At 33.4% G+C, this 19,273-nt stretch overlaps 1 protein-coding gene across 6 annotated transcripts; it reads right to left on the reverse strand.

Annotated features, from left to right (window-relative positions):
• Window positions 1-2,255: 2,255 nt before the first annotated feature.
• LOC126692553 (B3 domain-containing transcription repressor VAL2) lies at window positions 2,256-11,058 on the reverse strand. 6 transcript variants are annotated; one of them, XM_050388187.1, is made up of 13 exons: window positions 10,727-11,058; window positions 10,407-10,552; window positions 9,525-9,606; window positions 9,324-9,425; window positions 8,102-8,763; window positions 7,872-7,968; window positions 7,599-7,773; window positions 6,879-6,955; window positions 6,391-6,696; window positions 5,297-5,346; window positions 4,898-5,011; window positions 4,735-4,802; window positions 2,256-3,267 (listed from the first exon to the last, which is right to left on the reverse strand). In XM_050388187.1, the coding sequence occupies exons 1-13, from the start codon at window positions 10,757-10,759 to the stop codon at window positions 2,477-2,479; spliced, it is 2,703 nt and encodes a 900-aa protein (XP_050244144.1). In that variant the 5' UTR covers window positions 10,760-11,058; the 3' UTR covers window positions 2,256-2,476. The 6 variants fall into 6 exon arrangements, with proteins under 6 accessions (XP_050244144.1, XP_050244143.1, XP_050244139.1 ...); XM_050388186.1 differs by having other exon boundaries at window positions 4,898-5,023; XM_050388182.1 differs by having other exon boundaries at window positions 4,898-5,023; window positions 6,391-6,804.
• Between the last annotated feature and the right edge of the window lie 8,215 nt (window positions 11,059-19,273).

A 19,273-nucleotide genomic window follows, 5' to 3' on the forward strand; every position in this document is an offset into this window, starting at 1 on the left:
GCCCTTATTCTTTTTTATATTAAAATTTTGATATGATATATTTTATTTTGTATCGTATGTTTCCATTACTAGAAGTGCTATCAATTTTCTTTTGGGAACAAAGTATTTGATTGTGAGGAACATTCTGGCATTAAGCATCCGCAATCAGTGGATGTAAATTTTTTTTTTTTTTTTTTTGTCTATTTTGCAAAAAAATCCTACCTTTTCTATTTTAAATACTCATTTTTACAAAACACCTACATCAATTTGTCTATTTTACACCCTCTTTTATTTAAATAATATTTTTCTCACATTTTTTATTATTTCACAACTACCCATGGCCTCACCAACTTTAACATTAGGGTGGCAAAATTGAACACAACCCGCGAACCTAATACTATACGACACGATACGAAATTAGCAAGTTATGGATTGAGGCTTAATGGGTTCATGTCATATTTGGGTTGACATGACGGACACGTTTGATAAATGGGTTGGGTTAGGGTTCAACCTATGGAACCCGTTTGACCCATCTGACCTGTTTAATTAAATGAAATTTTACCAATATACCATTCAAACCCTAGGTATATAAACTTATTAGTTATTATAGTTTATTTTCTTTGACATATTGTGATTGATTATTTATGATATTGAGATATGCTTTAGTTTTGAATGATTATTTGTGATGCATTTACTCAGTAGTTCTGAATTTTATATTTAAAATATTTATTTGCTTGTTTTTTCATAAATGTTTTTTTTTTTTTTTTTCATTTTGATAAAATCAGATAAATAGGTTGACACGATTAACCCGTTTAATAAATGAGTTGTGTTAAGGTTGAGAAATCTTGACCCGTTTAATAAACATGTCGGGTTAATGTTAACCCATATAGTCGGATACATAAGAGTTGACACGACACGAACCCAACATACGAACGCGAATTGCACCCCTATTTAACACACACGTCAATTATATCTTATCTCAATCTCTCCTTCTTTATCTTTTTCTCTTTCTTCTTTTTTCTTTTCCTTCTCTTTCTTTCTTCTTCTGCATTTTTTCTTCTTCAGCGTCTTTTTCTTTCTAATTCTTCCACTAATGCTGAAACAAGAAGTTAAAGAGAGAAAACTCTTGGTGGGTAAGCTTTTTTTTTTTTTTTTTTTGAGAAGATGGTGGGTAAGCTTAAAAAGAACAAAAATTTAATGTTTTAGCCTGGGTACATTGAAGAGGCTGTGATGAAGTACTCAGAGGCTTTGAGTTGCTGCTGAGGAACACTAAAGCCACCATTAGTGACGCTTGTTCTTCTACTATTTTTGCATTTTCTTCTTGTTCTTTTGCAATTTGGGTTTGATTATTTATATGGGTTTGATGATGATTTTTTTTTTTTTTTTTTTTTTTTTGAGGAGAGGGTTTGATGACTTTGGGATCTTGGTTTAGATTAAGTTTGAAAAATTTTATGATTTGTTGTTGGATTTAAGAGAAGATAAAAGGATAAAGAGGGCAAAGGAAGAGAGATAATCAGGTGAGAGATGAGAGAGAAAAATAATAAAATGAAAAGCTACAATAACTATGCAAATATGCACGGTTATTGTAACAATTTTGGATATTAAGACAACTTTAACTTGATTGATGTGGAAGATTTTTGAGGCAAAATGTGTAAAATTTGTTACTTTTTGTACTTTGCAAACATCCACTGATGTTGATGCTCCTGTGATGATGACTTCGTTAAAATTGTTCACCTTCTTAACTTTTTATTTCCCGTGCCCCACAAATAGATATGGTTGCATGTATTTTGAGACTTGACGCCCATATTCTCATTGGAGGAAAGTTGCACGGTCATTCTGGTACTTTTTGGCAAGTCAAGCTATAATTATGAGAATTTAAGGGGCTGTTTGGTAGATATATTTAAACACTTGTTTTCAGTTTTTAAACAACATTATACGCATTTCTACACACTTTTTTACCTATACGTATTTCCACACATGTTTTCAAACATCAAAACACATTTTTTCAAACACATATACCAAACACCCCCTAATCACTCAGACACGTTGCTCTGTGATTTCAGGAAGGGAGGGATGAGGGATGATTGTTTAGATTGCAGATCAATCAACACCATGATTTTTAGCATTTTTAGATTCAAAGCCATGCCACTGAGCTGTAGCTGAGGCGGCAAATGGGTGATGACGAATTTCTAGCGGCTATAAGTTTGGCTCAAGCTTTCCAATAATGAAAACTGAGGAAACAAACATGCAAAGGAAAAACAAGAAAGAAAAAAGAGTGGGGTGGGGGAACAGAAAATATTGTGCTTGCATATACATCTCATCAAAACTTGGTAAGAAAAAAAATTATGGGTATGTATATATTACAATTAATATGAGAAAGAAAACACACATGCACTCTCTGAACTAAAAAAACATATTTCAAACCGGAGAAAGGCCTATATAGTATTAGTAGGAAAAACAAGCAACCAAAATATAAAAGGCTAAAAGAAACAGGACTTCATGATTGAGCATCGTTTTGGCTCGGATCTGGTCCACAATACTCTTCACCGCCTCCTTCTCGCTCTTGTTCAGCAGAAACAAAACAGCAATCCTCATTAAGTTGTCCCTCATTCTCGTTGGAGGCTTGTGGCAGAATTTGTGATGCTGAACTTGCTTGTTGCTCAGTGATCAAGCTTGTAAGAGTAAGACCATTCTGCTTCAAATACGTCTCCAATGGAAGGCTTGCTTCTTGAAGAAGACTCATCATGCTCATACGTTTTGATCCTGCTTGCAATTCTTCTTCTCGGTCAGGATGGCAATTCAAGTCCAAGTGACCCTTTCCAGTGTCGACCAATTTGCTTTGGCTCTTGGATTCTAACTCATTTGCCGACCTAGCTTCATTCTCTGAAGGATCAAGGTGAGATGATGCATGCCTAGAAGTGCTGTCTACTTCTGCTTCATCCCTAGAGCCCCACGTCTGCTGATTTCTCTGGGCAATCTCTGCTTCCCGCTCTGATTGACGCTTTTTCTTGCGCATCATTAAGGTTTTAAAGCGACGTTTAACTGTCATGCACACATTGCATGTGCATGTAGGCTTGTGCTTGCCCTTCCCACTAGGGGGTTGGATGCACACAATGCAAGAGCAGCCAGGCCGGTGCCTGGGGTGTTTTGTTGTGGTAGCTACTGATGTGGTGCCTGGGTCGCCCACACTATCTCCAAGAATTGCAGCATTAGCCAAAGCATCCAGTCCTGACGATTCATGCCCTTGGTTTGGCCTATTGCTTGTCATTGTTCTCCTTTTCTTGAATTCTATGAAACAGCAACATATAATAGTATCAAAAGATATTCAAAAGTTACAGCAGTAAAATATGCACTAAAATTCTTTTTGGGGAAAGTCACAAAAAAAAAAATCAGACGGGGGTTTAATTTGTCATGAGGCTAAATCTATAGGGTTTTTCTTTGGACTTTCCCCAATTCTTTTTGTTACATGACCATAAATATACAACTTCTTCTGAGCACTGAGCACCCAATCGAGATGTACTATGCATCTATGTACTAACCTACATGCATCATTAAATTAAATGAAGCTAATCAAAAAGGCGCGTGCAAATGTTGGTTGTATAGGTCCCTTCAAATTCAGGATCCTACTCGTGCAGAAGCATGGGTTCAAATTACGCAGAAGGCTCCAATAGTTAGATGGTGGAAGTTAGTTTGGTTTTCAAAGTCAATCCCTAGGCATGCCTTCATATGTTGGTTGGCAATAACAGATAAACTAACACCCAAGGAGAGTTTAGCAAAATGGGGATTTGGCGTTGGCTTGGTGAGTGTGCTGTGTAGATTGAAAATTGAGAGCAAAAACCACCCCTTTTTCAAATGATCATTTGCTAAGAGAGTGGGGGAAAAGATCAAAGAATTTTCCCTTCAGAAAATCTAGATGATAACTGGCTAAGCTTTACTGCTTGGGGTGAGGAAGCTTAGTTGCAGATTGTTTTAGATTGGGTCTAGGAGCTGCTGTATATCACATTTGGAAACTTAGAAATTCAACACTTCACCATGAGACAATAAATACAGAGGAGCATCTTTTACAAGTCATAAGGAGACAAGTGGAACCAAGGCTTGAGAGCAATGGTTGTAATCCTTGTACCAGAGTGAATGAAAAGCTCTGCAAAAGATGGGGGGGTGTCTGTGTTAATCCTGAACCAGAGATGCTGACACCGGTTTTATTTGTAGGAATTTGTATTTGTTTCTTGGCACTGCTAGTTCAGTGCTTGTTTGCTGTTATACTTGGCTTCTGCTAGTTTGAGCAAATGCCCCTGGATACAAACACCCAATTATGGTAAATATTCATATCTTCCAAATTCCAAGCACTAACATGGGGATGCATGTGTGCATCTATTCCCAGATCAAGGCTTAAAAGTTTCCCTGATTGAAGCCCAATCATTGAAACTTAAAGCTTGACCTGTATATACTGGCACAAGCATAAATTAATACCAAACGTGTAAGAAAGATACTTTCACGGTTGTACAAATTTCAAGATAAATGAAGTAAATGAGCATTATCATGCTATTTTTCTTCTCTATAGACCATAGATGTGACAGCAGTGTAATGAATTGTTCCTTAATTTGCAGGGAGAACTGATCAGTGCTAAAATTATGTGACACTGAACCTGACAGGGACGAATACCTCTAGACAAAGTAAAACATAAATATATGGAAAGACAACAGAGATTATCTTATTTTCACAAAGATATTAAGGACACAGAATCTAGCATCATACCCTTATTCAGTCTGAGAAGATTTTCCAGTTCCCTAGGGTTCAATTCATCTGGTGCAGAACATGAGCACCTGAGGATACAAATTGCAGAATCATTTGACAACTAGTTGTCATAAAAATAAATAAACTAATTAATAAACCTAGCTTGGAAAATTCTTATATTTACCTGTTTTGATCCCAAGCATTATCTGCACATGTCCACTTAGGAGGAATAAGTACATCAACTGGCAACCTTCGCCATTTGGAGCAACTATCACACTGAGCCCATTGCTCTTGTCCCCTGAAGATCAAGCTTATTAATTCAAGATTAGATGGATTTATCCAACCACGCCCTGAGGAGGAAATATAAATACTTTCAAGCACAAAGAGTGGAATACAATTACATCAGGACGAGATAAGTTGCATGAGGAAAAGGGAAAAGGCTCCCCTTTCTACTTTCTCAGTGAATGTGGCACCACCAAAATCTGGTGTAATTGGTGCCAGAACATTTAGTGTCAGTGAGATTTCTAATTTCATTATTACACTGTCTCTTACATAATATTTAAATGATGACATGAACGCTTACCCAGTTGAACGAGCAACAAAAATACTTCTCTTTCCAAAAACTGGAGGTTCCTGTATGACAGAAAAATATAAAACATTAGATGGCAACCATAGTTTCATTATTCATGCACAAGGTAATAATTAGAATTTCTTCAAGTGTAGATTGCTTGTCAGTACTAAGGTAGACACTGAGGATTTTTAATTTTTCATTGCTTTTGCTCTGTGCTAGAGGCATTGGCAAAACTTTAAATTTTTCTAACATTATGGTTATCATTTTCTTTTATGTTTTATAATCTATTCTCCTGCTAGCAGACAGATGCTCAAACATAGACAAGTATAAATGTTTCAAATCTATAAGTTCACAGAATCATACACAGGGGTACTCCTGTGTCTCAGAGTCACAACCCTTATCCATGAACACAAATCAAATATCAAAGATGATGGGTTTTGTTATAAAATTACTAGAGAATAAAATCCTAATCCTATATACTATAGAATAGAAGCTGTGTATTATGCGTATGTATTACGTTGTATAATAGGATTTTGTCATGTGACTCCTTAATTATTCAGAATTTTTACTAAGATGAAACTTTGGCTTATAATTCTTGAGATAGTTTATTCTATATAAAACTCTATAACATGTTTGAAGAAATTTAAATTACTACTCCAACTAAAATTCTATTACCAAAAGTTTTAACACATTTAATATAAAATTTATAATTTACTTTAATTATTCTGATCTTTTATCACAATTTTGTGGTTTAACATTAGAAGTAACATCCTATAATGTACTTATACTAAGTGGCTCAATATAGGTGTTACACATTGTAAAATTAAGGTGTTTTTGTCATGTGACTCAAAATTATTAAGATAGTTAATTAGATTTATCTAAAACAATTAAAATTTCAAATGATTCACTAATTATGGAGATAGTTTCAAATTTCAATAATATCAGTAAAATGTTTTATTTAGTTTACATATAATTTTAATTAATCCGTGCATTGAACGGGCATACTACAAATAAAATTAGAGAAGGAAAAGACACCAATAGATTTAAAAAAAAAAAAAAAAAACTAATAACAATCATTAATTAAAATCTTCAATAAAATTACTCACTTCATACTCTTCAAATTCGTGGTCTTCAATCATGACTATGCTTGGCTTAAAAGATGGAGGTGGGTAGAGCAAATCCTGTGCCTCTTCCCACGTAAGTTTCAGCTCCAGAACATCTTGGCTATCAATGAGCAACCTCTTACTTTTGGAACCAATATTTCGTGCCTTTTTCCTCTCTGGAGGCAGCAGCAAGCCCTCCCTTGTCCTGTCTTCAAGCTTCTCAGACTTATGCCAGCTAATATCACCAGTAGCTGAACTCAAGTGTTTGGAAAGTGCATTTAAATTTGGATCCGCGCTTCCCTTAAGTGACTGAAGAAGGCCAGAGTAACCACTTATTATAGGTAGGTTCTCAAAAATACCCGAAAACAAAGTTTCACTTGAATGAGCGCCATTTGGAATGGCAGATGGATAGGTGTCCTGTTTATTAGTAATTTTTATATTAATATTATGTAATTGAGTTTGCTAACTGGAAACTGAGATTGACTTGTTACCTGCATTGCAACAGAATTCGAAGCTTTCCGGAACCCCATGATAAGTTTTCCTTCAGGATCCATACGGCTAAAAGTTACTGCAGCAAAATAGAAGTAACAGCATTATAAAAAAATAAAAATAAAAAGCAATATGACTTCACATCCAAATAATAATTAAAACTAAAATTAAGATCATACTTCATTAACGAGATAGCAAAAAGGTAGGCATAAATCAATCACTTATCATGTAAGAGCAAATGATTGAAAATATTCTGAAGCATTGGGAATCAAATTATGTTACACGGGCTGTTCTGTTGCACTTAATGCCAACTCAAGCATTAACATAGGAGGAGGGGGGGGACCAGCTTGAGAAGTTAGCTTTACTTGTGATTAAGCAAACCAGAATAAAGAGGTTAAGTGGTAGCTCACTTAGCTGGCATAGTTTTTGGTCATCATACCAATTACGAGGGAGGATGGATGAGGGATATCCCGTTAGTGCCATTGGCCCAACTGGCCTCCCAAATGGACTTCCCAAGAAAAAAGAAGCATACAGGTTATAGGAACGAGTTAAATACTAAAGATATGCCAAGAGTTCAATCAAAGCAGTAGGTCGTGCAAGAATTTACGCAAGTTGCAAGTAAGAAAGGCACAATAATCAATGAATGAAAAAAATTTGTAGGGCACTCAATTTACAAAATAATAATATAAATCCTGATTTAAGTCATGAGGCTTTGAGGATACCTGTATCTCCAGCTTGCAACTGCATTGACTGTATGCAGGGAGTTACACCCTCCAAAACATACATTCTGCTGTTATTATTAGGCCAAAATCTAAACTGAAACACCCATTCTTTTCCCTTCACGTCTTGAATCCTTAAAGGAAGGCCCTCTGGTTGAGAAATAGCAGGAAAATATGCCTGCATCAGGATTAAAAGTAAAAATTAAGTAATGACAATGACAGTAACAAGGACTATTATCAGCCAAAAGGCTAGGACAATTTCACCAAAAAGCTTACTTCAGCACATGCTTTAGGGAGAACCAAACGACCAATTCGACCGGCATCACTGGCACTCAGCATCTTTTCAAACAGTGGCACAATTGTGGAATTAGAACTTTAATATATCATGGTTAAGGAAATCACTATCTGACTTTGTGAATAATCAAAATATATATAACATTCAATGTATGTTTCTGCAGAAATAAAATAAATATTTTTTTAATAACAACATGAAATAAAATGGATACTCTCCAGATATTTGCTGTAACTCTTGGTCTGTGATCCTTGGCCAATAACGAGGAAGCAACTGATTCCGTCCCCGTCCTTCGGCAGGTGGCCTTGCAACACGTATCTGAGAAACCATGCCAGCATTTGCCTCCAAACCTCCTGCAAGGGCTGACCTTGGGGGTTTAGGCAAAAGATGGCGAGACCTGGGCCCCTGTAGGAATGGAGAGGATGTCTTTCTATTTTCCCTTTCTTCAACAACAGCACTAGGAAGGGGACTTGAATTTCCTGAGGGAGCACCCAGAGTCATACTCAAGTTTGTCTGTGGCAGTGACTCGTATATATCTTTTGTCCCCATGTTTGCTTTATATAAGTCTGGTTTGGTAGCGTTGGACGATCCATTGCATGCCTGATTAAAATTTGAGCAACATGCAGTTCCAATTTCTCCCACAGAAGGAAAAACTTCCTCCTCTTTCAATTTCCCAAAAGACCCAATTGTGTCAGCATTATGAGATTGAAGCAAGTGCCTAAGCCCATTACCCTCAATATTATTGCCCAATTGAATAAGCTTCAATTTTTCAATGCTATTTCCATCCAGTTGGGTGTCCATAGAACTGGGATGCAATTCATTGACATTATCAACTTTGGAAGTGCCAAATCCATCAGGCTTTTCATTGCTTGAAATCTGTGTGAATGTGTTTTATAAGCATATCGCTAATACCAGAATTACAAAAGTTTACTGATGATTTCAAACATTGCTTTGCAATAAATTAATACACGCAAGTAACAAACAACTCTATGATGTTTATAAAAGCAATGCAAATTCATTCAGGAAAAGTGGCAGGAAGTTGACCAGAAAGCATTTACTTTCCTTTATAATTGCTTAAATATCTCTTTCATGACCTATTTGTCAACACCATTACTGAAAGATGCATATAGAAGGCAGGATACCAATGCAGACCCACAGGAAATGTTACTTAGAAATTAAGAGCATCAAAATACACCATTTCTTGAATGGAGAATGACAAATCTTACACATACGTACTAATTCATAATCAGAAATTGGAAAAATGGTTAGTGGGAAAGGCCCTGGACCACTGGTGTGATTTCTATAACTTACCAATAAATTACGCATTTAATGTTGATATGATAATAACTACAAAGACCTGATCATCGTATCAAACAATAATTTAAAGTTGTTTCTAATAGCAGAGATTAATTGATCTGTGTATAAGTGTGTCTTACAGGGACAAGTCCTGTATTCTTCGCACAGTTTATACAGCTTACACCACCACAATCAAGCAGCTCAACCAGAGAAATGGAAGTGATGCACCCACAGTGAAGGCGCTGCAGATACCAAAACTTATTTAGATTGCAACTAAACCATACCAAAGCATTAATATGGGCAAAGTACAAATTCTTAAAAACTGTTGGGTTCTGGCTTACCTTGCCACATGAAGTGCACTCCCTCCAACCAGAGTCCTTGGAGTGATACACATCACAGAAAATCGATTGCTCATACACAGACCTAAAGACCCATAACTTTAATTAAAGGAAGTGGGCACTATTTGTTCAACTATATCCAAATCAATGAGCATATATGGACACAATTTTTTTCACTGACACAGCCTATTGTGATTGGTGTTACAGTGTTAGTAGTGTATATGGGTGAAAGTGAGGTTACTTCAATCATAACAGACCATATCAGAAGTTGTTAAGAAAGTCATGTCCCTAGCATTACCCTTATCCAATTGATTTTTTTTTTTTTTTTTTTTTTATATCCTCCAAACCATTACACGGCGATTCAATAACCATCCACGTGGATTTTAGTTACATCTCATTAACTCAGATAAACAAGTCACATGACTATTAAGGGTCCATTTAGTTAGGCATATTGGGAGCTTAAAAGAGCATTTTTAAAATCCAAAACTCCTCGTAGCTTTTTTACAAAGGCTCATTTTAAACTTAAAACACGGTTTTCTAACAGCTTATACAAATACACCCTAAATACATCATGTGATTATCTATATATAGTGTATGGTCATTTGAATTATCATATAGCAAGATAAAATTTTGTTAAAAATAAAATAAAAATAAAAAAGTGATATTACAAAAAATACTAAAAATAGAAATGAAACTTAACACCGAAATAGAAGAGAATATATGTATATAATTTTTTTTTTTTTTTTTTTTTTTGGGCAGTCTAGAATTTTTGAATCTCAAACAACTTCCAACTTATAAGGCAATGACCGTACAATTCTAAATTAGCATAAATTAAATTGAAACAAAGAAAAAGAAAGATAGATCAAATTACTTAACAAAAATTACCCGCACTTATCACAGAGCTTAGCGAAATCGCCAGATCGCAGAGCCCAACCTTTTTTCGAATCCACCGACGTGGACTCACCGCACAGTACATTCATGCAAGTCTTCTTCGAGTTCGACGACGCCATTTTCGAATTCAAATTCAAATTCTGCCAAATTCAATTCCGCGATATCCAAATCAAAATCGAAGAGTCAGTAAAATCAAAAAAACGAAAAATCAAAAATCCCTAAATACTCGCAGGTAGTAAAAATCGCAAAAGAATTAGTCAACAAGAGCAGCAATATCACGAAGCAAAGAAGAGCATAGACCTTAATTTACTCACTCCGTAACCAACAGTCACCGGAACTAGTTTCATTCAAATTTTGCGGTTGTTGACGAAGAAGAGCTGAGCGGAGCTTCGCTTTGGGTTGGAGTTGGAGTCTTTTTTTTTTTTTTTTTTTTTTGATTCGGTAATGGAGCAGTGATCGGAGAGGCGGTTGGATCAGAGGATTGGGCTGAGATTCCGGTGAACGGAGAGGTGAAACGGCGGTGAGGTGATTTTGGGTTTTGGGGGAGAGAGAAGAGGAAGCGTGTGCATGCAGAGCAAAAACAGAGAGAGACAGAGAGAGAGAGAGATAGAAAGAGAGAGAAATGCGCACAAAAATGCATGCACGATGATACTTCAAGACACGGCGAACTCTTTCCCCACTTCCCTTTCCTTCACTTACCCCCTTTTTTTATTTTTTTTTTATTTTTTTTTATTTTCAAGGGAATGTTTGGCCAACTAAATAATTTATTAAATTTTTATATAAGCTTAATAAAATAATAATAAAGAATCATTCTACTTTGGTATAGTTCTTATTTATTTTAAAACCGAGTACGGGCAACCAGCCGCCACTTTACGAAATATTTTACTTTTTATTTTTGATAATTTGATAGTTATGAGAGGAAGGGATTTGAACCTTTAACATTTCTAATCCGATGAAAACACTAAAAAATATCAATTAAATTATAAAATTCTTAACGTGAAATATTCTACTTAAACAGAATAATCATAATAGTATTTACACATTTGCTAGTAGGGTGATGAAGAGGGGAATGAGAAATTTTAGGCTGCCTTTGAATGGTTTTTTTTTTTTTTTTAATGGTGTATAATGCATCTTGGGTGAGATAAAAAATAAGTTGCATTTGGAAAATAAAAGGTTAAAAAAAGTGTACCTAAGAAATTTAAAAGGCACATATAGATGTGGGTAAAGGAAGCCTCAAAATGCAATGGTTGAGCTTTGGGTCAAATGACATCCAGTGAATTGGTGGCTAATTGGCCTTTTTATGAATCAAAGGAGATTAGCTCACCTCCTTTTTATTATTTAAAAGTTGGTTGAATTAGACAAGTTCTTGTATCGGAAGTTCAAATGAAATAAGTGGTTGAGTTCTCTTTCTACAATTTAATTTATAGATTAAGAGTTATACCAAATGCATCCTAAGTTCAATCCAGCTTACTCAAGTGAGGTTAGATTTTTTATTTTTTTGGTGCAAAATGTGTACATTAAAACATCAAACTTAAAACTAAAAATTGATTTGTATTGGTAGGTTTGTAAAATGCCAAACGCTCCCTAAAGTAGAAGTTTCAAATCATAACTAAGTAGAAAGAAAATAAAAGGGAAAAAAAACTAACTGAATTTATAAGCTCAGATAGTCTCTGTTGTGGATTTAATTAAAACAATCGCTATCTATTGGTAGTTGATTGCTCGGAATGTCGAGATTGCCCCTTGCATTGAGCATGAAGAGCGAGTATTTATGTGTCTATGCACAATGGGAGTAGGGTGCTTGACATCATATATGATGCATATATTCCAAAAAGAAGGTGTGAAAATTTGGGCGGCTAAACAACATCGTAAATTGCGCCACTTGGATTATTTTTTTTCCCTTTGTTTTTTTAATCAATTGGATAATTCGCATGCAACAAGAATCAGAACTCTAAATTACGAAAATATCCCCTTTGTTATTATTATTATGATTATTTTCAATGATATGGTAGAATTTATAAGTTATAACTCTAGGGTCTACTCCATAATAATTCATCTCAAAGTAATAGTGGATTTTTGGGTTTCACTTAATTTAATTGGTAAAATGACTTGTAATCAAATCGAGAATTTTAGATTATACGAAACTTATTAGTGTCTTGAGCTGATAATAAATAATTAACATTCAATATCAAGTCAATTACTTGATTTTCTCAACAAAAAAAAAAAAAGTCAATTACTTGATGACAAAAATACTAAAATTTAAGTGGTTATACTTTAGGTTCTTTAAGTAAATTTAACCACACTATTGCATTAATGAATGAATCACGTAGTTACATTTAATTGTTATAGCAAGATAATTTATATATATATATATATTATATTTGGAAAATGTTAGAGATACAAACTTTTTTACAAACGACTAATGAAGTGAGTAGTTATTGACAAATGAAAAAGTGATATTAATAGTGAGTCTAGATGAAAACCATTAAAAAGTGGGCTACAATAGTTATAGCAATTTGTAAAAATATTGTAAAATAGTTTATAGTTGTAGCATTACTTTATATTTTTTAGAGTTATCCATAACTACAAATTATTTTACAACATTTTTACAAACTAATGATGCAGTAAATTCTTACTAGTTCTCATATGAGCACACCAATAACATCGCATTTTTATGTACCAATAACTACTCACTACTTCAACCGTCTATAAAAAATATTGTAAATAATTTGTATCTCTATATATATTTTTTTTTTTTTTTGGGTTACACTTATAAATACAAAAATGCAATTAAATTCAATTCAAGAACTTTAATTTAAATTAACCCCTTAAAAAAAAACATAGCTTTTATTTATTTTTTATTAGCAGTAAAAAAATTATAAAATAAAAACCCTTTACCAACAAGCAAGAGAAGCCTCAATTATAGCATAAAGATGTAAAAATAGACATGATGGAGGTCTTCCTCTTTCCAAGTCTTCTCGTTGTCCTTGGACCATCCAACTCCAACGTAATTCTACGCATCAACTTGTGTCTGTCTGCTACTCATGTTGGCGTTGATTACGTTTTTTTTTTCTTTCTACCTTTTCTTTGTTTAGTATTTTATGATGTCATGTCAGTAGGTGATGATGATATGTGAACTCACAGTACGGTGTAACTACCCCGCTGAAAGCAGACACTCTAAACCACGCGCCCTAAGTGTATGAGCAAATCGGTCTGTTCAGTAGGAACACGCGTTTCATTTGCGGCTTGAGTCGTAGCTCATCGACGTGTACATTGCGATGAACCACAATTCATTGGAAAATTCTTCTTTTAGTACGATTTTTTATACTTTACATTATCATAAGGTTTTGGAAAATTATAAAACTGACAAAATTGACGTTTCAAAATTCGTTTGCTCTTCTTTCTCAAATAAAAAAAAAAAACATTCTTTTGCTCTTCAAAGTTAAACTCAACTTACTTGGTTTCAGTTCGAATTAAAGATTTGATATTTGAATCTATTGCTTACACTAAAAGAAATGGTTAGTGTCTTAACTTGATAATTATAATAAGTAATCATCCGATAAAGTATTTTGTTATCAAATAAGAGATTAGAGGTTCGAATAATTTTGCTTACACTAAAAAAATGATTAAGAGATTTGTGATTTAATTTATTTCTACGCCAAAAAGTGATTAGTGTCTAAGAGCAATCATTTGATAAAATCTTATGTCGTAAATATCTGGTATTCAACTTCAACTACACTAAAAAATTATTAGTATTTGGGTCTAATAATAAGAGTAATTATCATGAAAAGATGTTATACGTTAAAATTGTATTGTATCTAAAAAAAGAGTTAGGGTTTGTTTGGATATCGCTTATTACTAAAAATTGAAAACTAAAAATACTGTAACAAAATAATTTTTAAACGTGTGATTAGTACCGTAAGACCCGATTTTAAAGTTTTTTTTTGTGAATAAAGTACTTGTAAATCCCGTAAACAGTGTACGGGAGCAACTGAAAAACGCACAAACATAAACGTAGACGCTATACGCTGTATCCAAACTAACACTTAAGCTCAATTTATTGGAATCTTTTGAGCAAATCTTGATAATGAATAATAGTGAGTTTAAATTAGTTTTTTTCTTTTTTTTTTTATAAATGTTTTTATAGTAGTTTTGTTTATTAAAAAAAAATGTGTACGAAGTATGAACGCCCACTTTTTAAGATACATGGTATTTTTATCCACTTTCAACGTGTCTTTTTCGAATCCAAAGCCATCATAAGTTGATATCTTTTTGGGTAAGTATAAGTGGATCTCAACGTACCATAAAAATTCGTAGTGCTTTGAAGCATATCTTTCTCGATGGTTTGGTCACATCTATTATCTATACCTCCACTTACTTGCACATGCATAGACTAAAATCTTCTTTGATTGAGATAAGCTTCCATTTCGTTGCAATCATTTTGTACTAACAAACGAGGATCAACTATTAGCTTTTAAGTGATGAATATTCCAAGCTTAAGTGCAAAGAATTGTCAACCAAAGAATAATTGTATTGGTATGCACTCCACACATTAGTCTCTAAGTACAGCTCAACCCAACTCAACATATATATATATATATATATATATATAAAATAATTTATTGTTCATTTTTTACTATCCACCGCAATAATTTATAAAGTATTAGAAGAATCCAAGTCACAAAATATAAACTGGGGGTAAAAACAAACACAATCAGCTTATTTGGGTCAGCTAATCATTCGTGCCATATGATCACCTGGTAGGGCTATGTAGTATATGAAAAGATTGGCCCATGGTTAGTAACGTGGAGGTCAGTTGGTGCAATTTAAAACTAAAGCCAGAGAAGCACATCACTTTAAAAATAAAATTCAGGTTTATAATAAACTGAATTTCAAAGACAATGGCCAACCTTCAATGAATTGAAAAAACAATTCATAGAATCTATTAAGAATAGAAAATGGAAACTATTAGTTGTTCGTTTTGCATGCACCTAGACTAGTTTGGAAATTTTAATGGTTGAATTCCATTATTCGAAATAACTTGGGACATATTGGTTTTTATAATTAATTAAGTTTATAACAAGTTATGGCAGACCGCGAGGTGCTGTCTGGTCCCTATTTTGTGTAATCTCTTGCTCCTCCTCGTGCAATAAAATTATCTTTATTTAATATATAGAATGTTTTTAAGTAATGATGGATTTTGGATCACCATTCATGTGAGACAATGTGATACCACATCATTATATTTTGAAAGTATCAAATAGCTGAATAAGTATTCTCAAATGATAATATCACCTTTCATAAGCTTTAAGGTATTAGATGAGGCTGTATGTTTTAATTTATGTGGAATATTGTAAGAATAGAAATGTGAATGAGGTAAGGCGAAGCTAGATTATGAGTGCCTTGTTCCCACCCAATTCCCTATTTCTGGGGGAGATGTGAACACATGTGGGACAGATTGGGTTTAAGACGAGTTTGAGGTATTTTGTTATCTCCTAAAGAGGTGATTTCAACATTAATGAGACTAAGATAAAAATAAATAAATAAATTTAAAAAAATAAAAGAAGGAAGAGGAATAGTCGTGGGCCTGTTAAGAGAGAGAGAGAGAGAGAGGGAGAGAGAAATAAAGTATTTTTGGATAGTAATATAAAATATAAATTATAAATAGGATGTGTGTAAATAATTTAAATTTATATTAAACAAAAAAATATATATACACACACATTCAGGGTGAGGCAAGTCAAGCGGGTGAGGAAAGTTGAGTCAAGTACAGTGGGAAATTATCGTCACCCCTATGTATGAAGGATTTAGGATTCTTCTTTGACCAACTAAACAATTTTCATCTTTTTAGAATAAAAAATATATTAAAACCCAAAACTAAATTAATAAGTGAAAAATAAAACTAGTAAATATCTAGTATATTAGAAAAATATAAATAAAAGAAAAAAATACAAACTAATTATTTCTTAATACATTTCAACTCAATCATTAATCAAAATGAAATTTGATGTTCTTTTAAATCATGAAAGTAATTTATAATTTATTTTATACTATATTTCATAACACGTTTTTTTTTTTCAATGTATAAAATTAAAGTCATTCAGAAATTATTTTCCATTATCTTATTATATGTTGATATTCTTTCAACCAAAAAACTAGTTAGTGTCGTCAAGTTAAAACACACACACAAATAAAATAAATAATAATAATAATAAGTGGATTTATACAACAAAATATCTAAATTATAAATTTTCAAACTTTTGACATTTGATTTCAAATATCAAACAACCAAAGTCGTGTATTTGTGTTAAACGAAGGCTAAAATCCGAATTACTCCCATTTTAAGTTTGTGTGGATTGTCATTGCGGTCCTTACAATTTATTTATGTCATTTTAGTCCTTAAACCTTAACATTTTTGTTAAGTTGATCATTTTGTCCATTGATGTTTACATAACTATCATTAAATGTATTAAAACAACGTCGTATCACATATGTAAAGAATAATAGTTTCATAAATAACAATGGACAAAATGACTAATTTGACTGAAATGTTAAGATTCAAAGTCTGGGGAAAAAAAGCTTTATGTATAAAATGACAATTCATCCAAACTTTATGTGATTTTATATGATGTCATAACTTTCAAGTTTCATCATCATCTTTAACAGTAAGCTCGTTAGCTTAGGATGTCATAAATAAACTCAACCTTGTATGAACAACTTGTGCTTAACTCTAGAAAAAAGTTCGTTTAGCCGGTAGACAAAGCAAGTTCAAAGGACAAGTTTAGATTTAACTATTAAATAAATAAAGATTAGACATAATAATGTGTTTGTAAACTTCACTTTTGAAGATTGATTAAAGTATATATATAAATATTTGATATTCATATGTATAATGTATAACATATTTATATAAACTTGAGTCTAGATTAAGCCTATAGATCATGGCATACGATATAAAATTATTATTTATAATTTATTAACAATAACATATATAATCAATTCCATAGCAAAAATCATATATAAATTTTAACAATACAGAATTGATTAATCTAATTTTTATAAGTTTATAAATAGAAATCATTTTATATAAGAAATTAAAATAATACAATTTATTTATTAGCAGTTATTAACATAGATTTATTAATTTGAAAAAAAAAATTAGAAAAAACTTTACCTTACCTTTTTTGATAAGAAAATTGATGATACCGAAAACAATACCACCAATGAATCACAAGTTCCTCGTACGATCGCAAATGGCACCTGCACAACGAAAAGGGATAACCTAGCAGAGAGCACCGGTGTGGTACCGGCCAAATACCCTCCGAAGGTCAAGTTAGAACTATTCTCACTGCTCTAGAGTGCTAGAGAGGGTAAAATTATGCGTACCTCGAGTAATGAGAGTGCTAAGGTTTTTATAGTAGCAAGGGTCACCCCTCTTTTCCTTGGAGTAGAAGTCTTTTCCTTATAGGAGTCCCTTTGGGCGTATTTTCCGGGATCCTTTCCTTATAGGAGTCCTTTTGAATATTCTCTAGCGTGGGAAACAAGTCAACTCTTGACTTACAACGTGGGAAGCAAGTCGACTTTATGATCAGTCCGTCAGCCTCGAAGTATCTCCTTCAGCTTTTTGGGCGTCACTTGGTGAAACCGTCAACCTTGGAGGCATCAATTATAACCGTCAGATATTGCTCCGTCTATTTATTTATGGGAGACAGCATAACACCGTCAGTCTGAGGCTCTCTCCTTTTATCCTCATCAAAAATAAACCACAACATCTTCTATACTATTAATAAGAGAATTCTCATGTTTCGTCTTCAATTTTTGGCGTACCAAAATATCCTCATACAAATTCTAAAATAACATACCCTTTAGTTTAATTTTTTTTCTTACAAAAAAGAAAAAAAAATGTTAAAACGGTAATACTATCTCACATACAAAAGGAAAAAAAAAAATTGTTATTCTCACCACCCATTTGTATTCAACTGTCTGATTTCTATATGTATTTGTTATCTATTTGAATTCAAATACTTCAATTATCTTTATTAAAAAAAAAAAAACAATATTACTTCTTCCAAGAAAAAAAAACCCCACTATCTTACGCAAAAACTACTCATTCTTATCGTGAATTTTCTATGGTTTTTTTTAAAAAAAAAAAAAAAAATCTTTAAAACATTTCAAAATTTTTGTTATCCAAATTTTATACAATTATCACAAATCCTCATTCATCCACACTAACGTTGTACAGTACACTAACCAAGGCATGGGAGAATGTCGATATGGCTGAATCTGGACCTTACACATAGAGTGGCTATGAGCAAAGGAAGAGGAAACGTTGGCTACAAAGTTCTATCCTCAGCTTATGCCAAAGGTGTGACTGCCTTGGGAAGGAAGTAAAATATGCATTTGACATGGTACTCAAGCACTCACAAAAGGGAGATAGTGATCTTCTAAGGTCAGCAACTATAGAAACACCCCTAATTGGCTGAGTTCATGTTAGACCACTTCAGGGACACATGTATCACCTACAATGCTTCTGATGTCCCTCTCGTTGCCCAAAAGTTGTTCCCCATGCAGGGGTAAAGTCACCTACCTACTTGCCACAATGTTGATGTCGGCGTACTCTCTCTCCTTTAGTCACCAAGTAATACCCCAGTTGTAGTAAAGTCCAAAATAATAAAATAATGACTTGACGCCTATCTTTGTACTCAGTAATATTCCTCAGATTATAAGAGGAACATGCAGCTGGACTTTTAGGGTAAGAACCCAAGTAGATCTTTTGAGAAGAGAGTAAAAAGTTGATAAGATAGTGAGGTAGAAAACAAGGTCTCTCTTTTTAAGGAATAACATCTTTATTGTACAAAAGTTAC

The sequence above is a fragment of the Quercus robur genome, chromosome 7, assembly GCF_932294415.1.
Source record: "Quercus robur chromosome 7, dhQueRobu3.1, whole genome shotgun sequence".
Taxonomy (NCBI): domain Eukaryota; kingdom Viridiplantae; phylum Streptophyta; class Magnoliopsida; order Fagales; family Fagaceae; genus Quercus; species Quercus robur.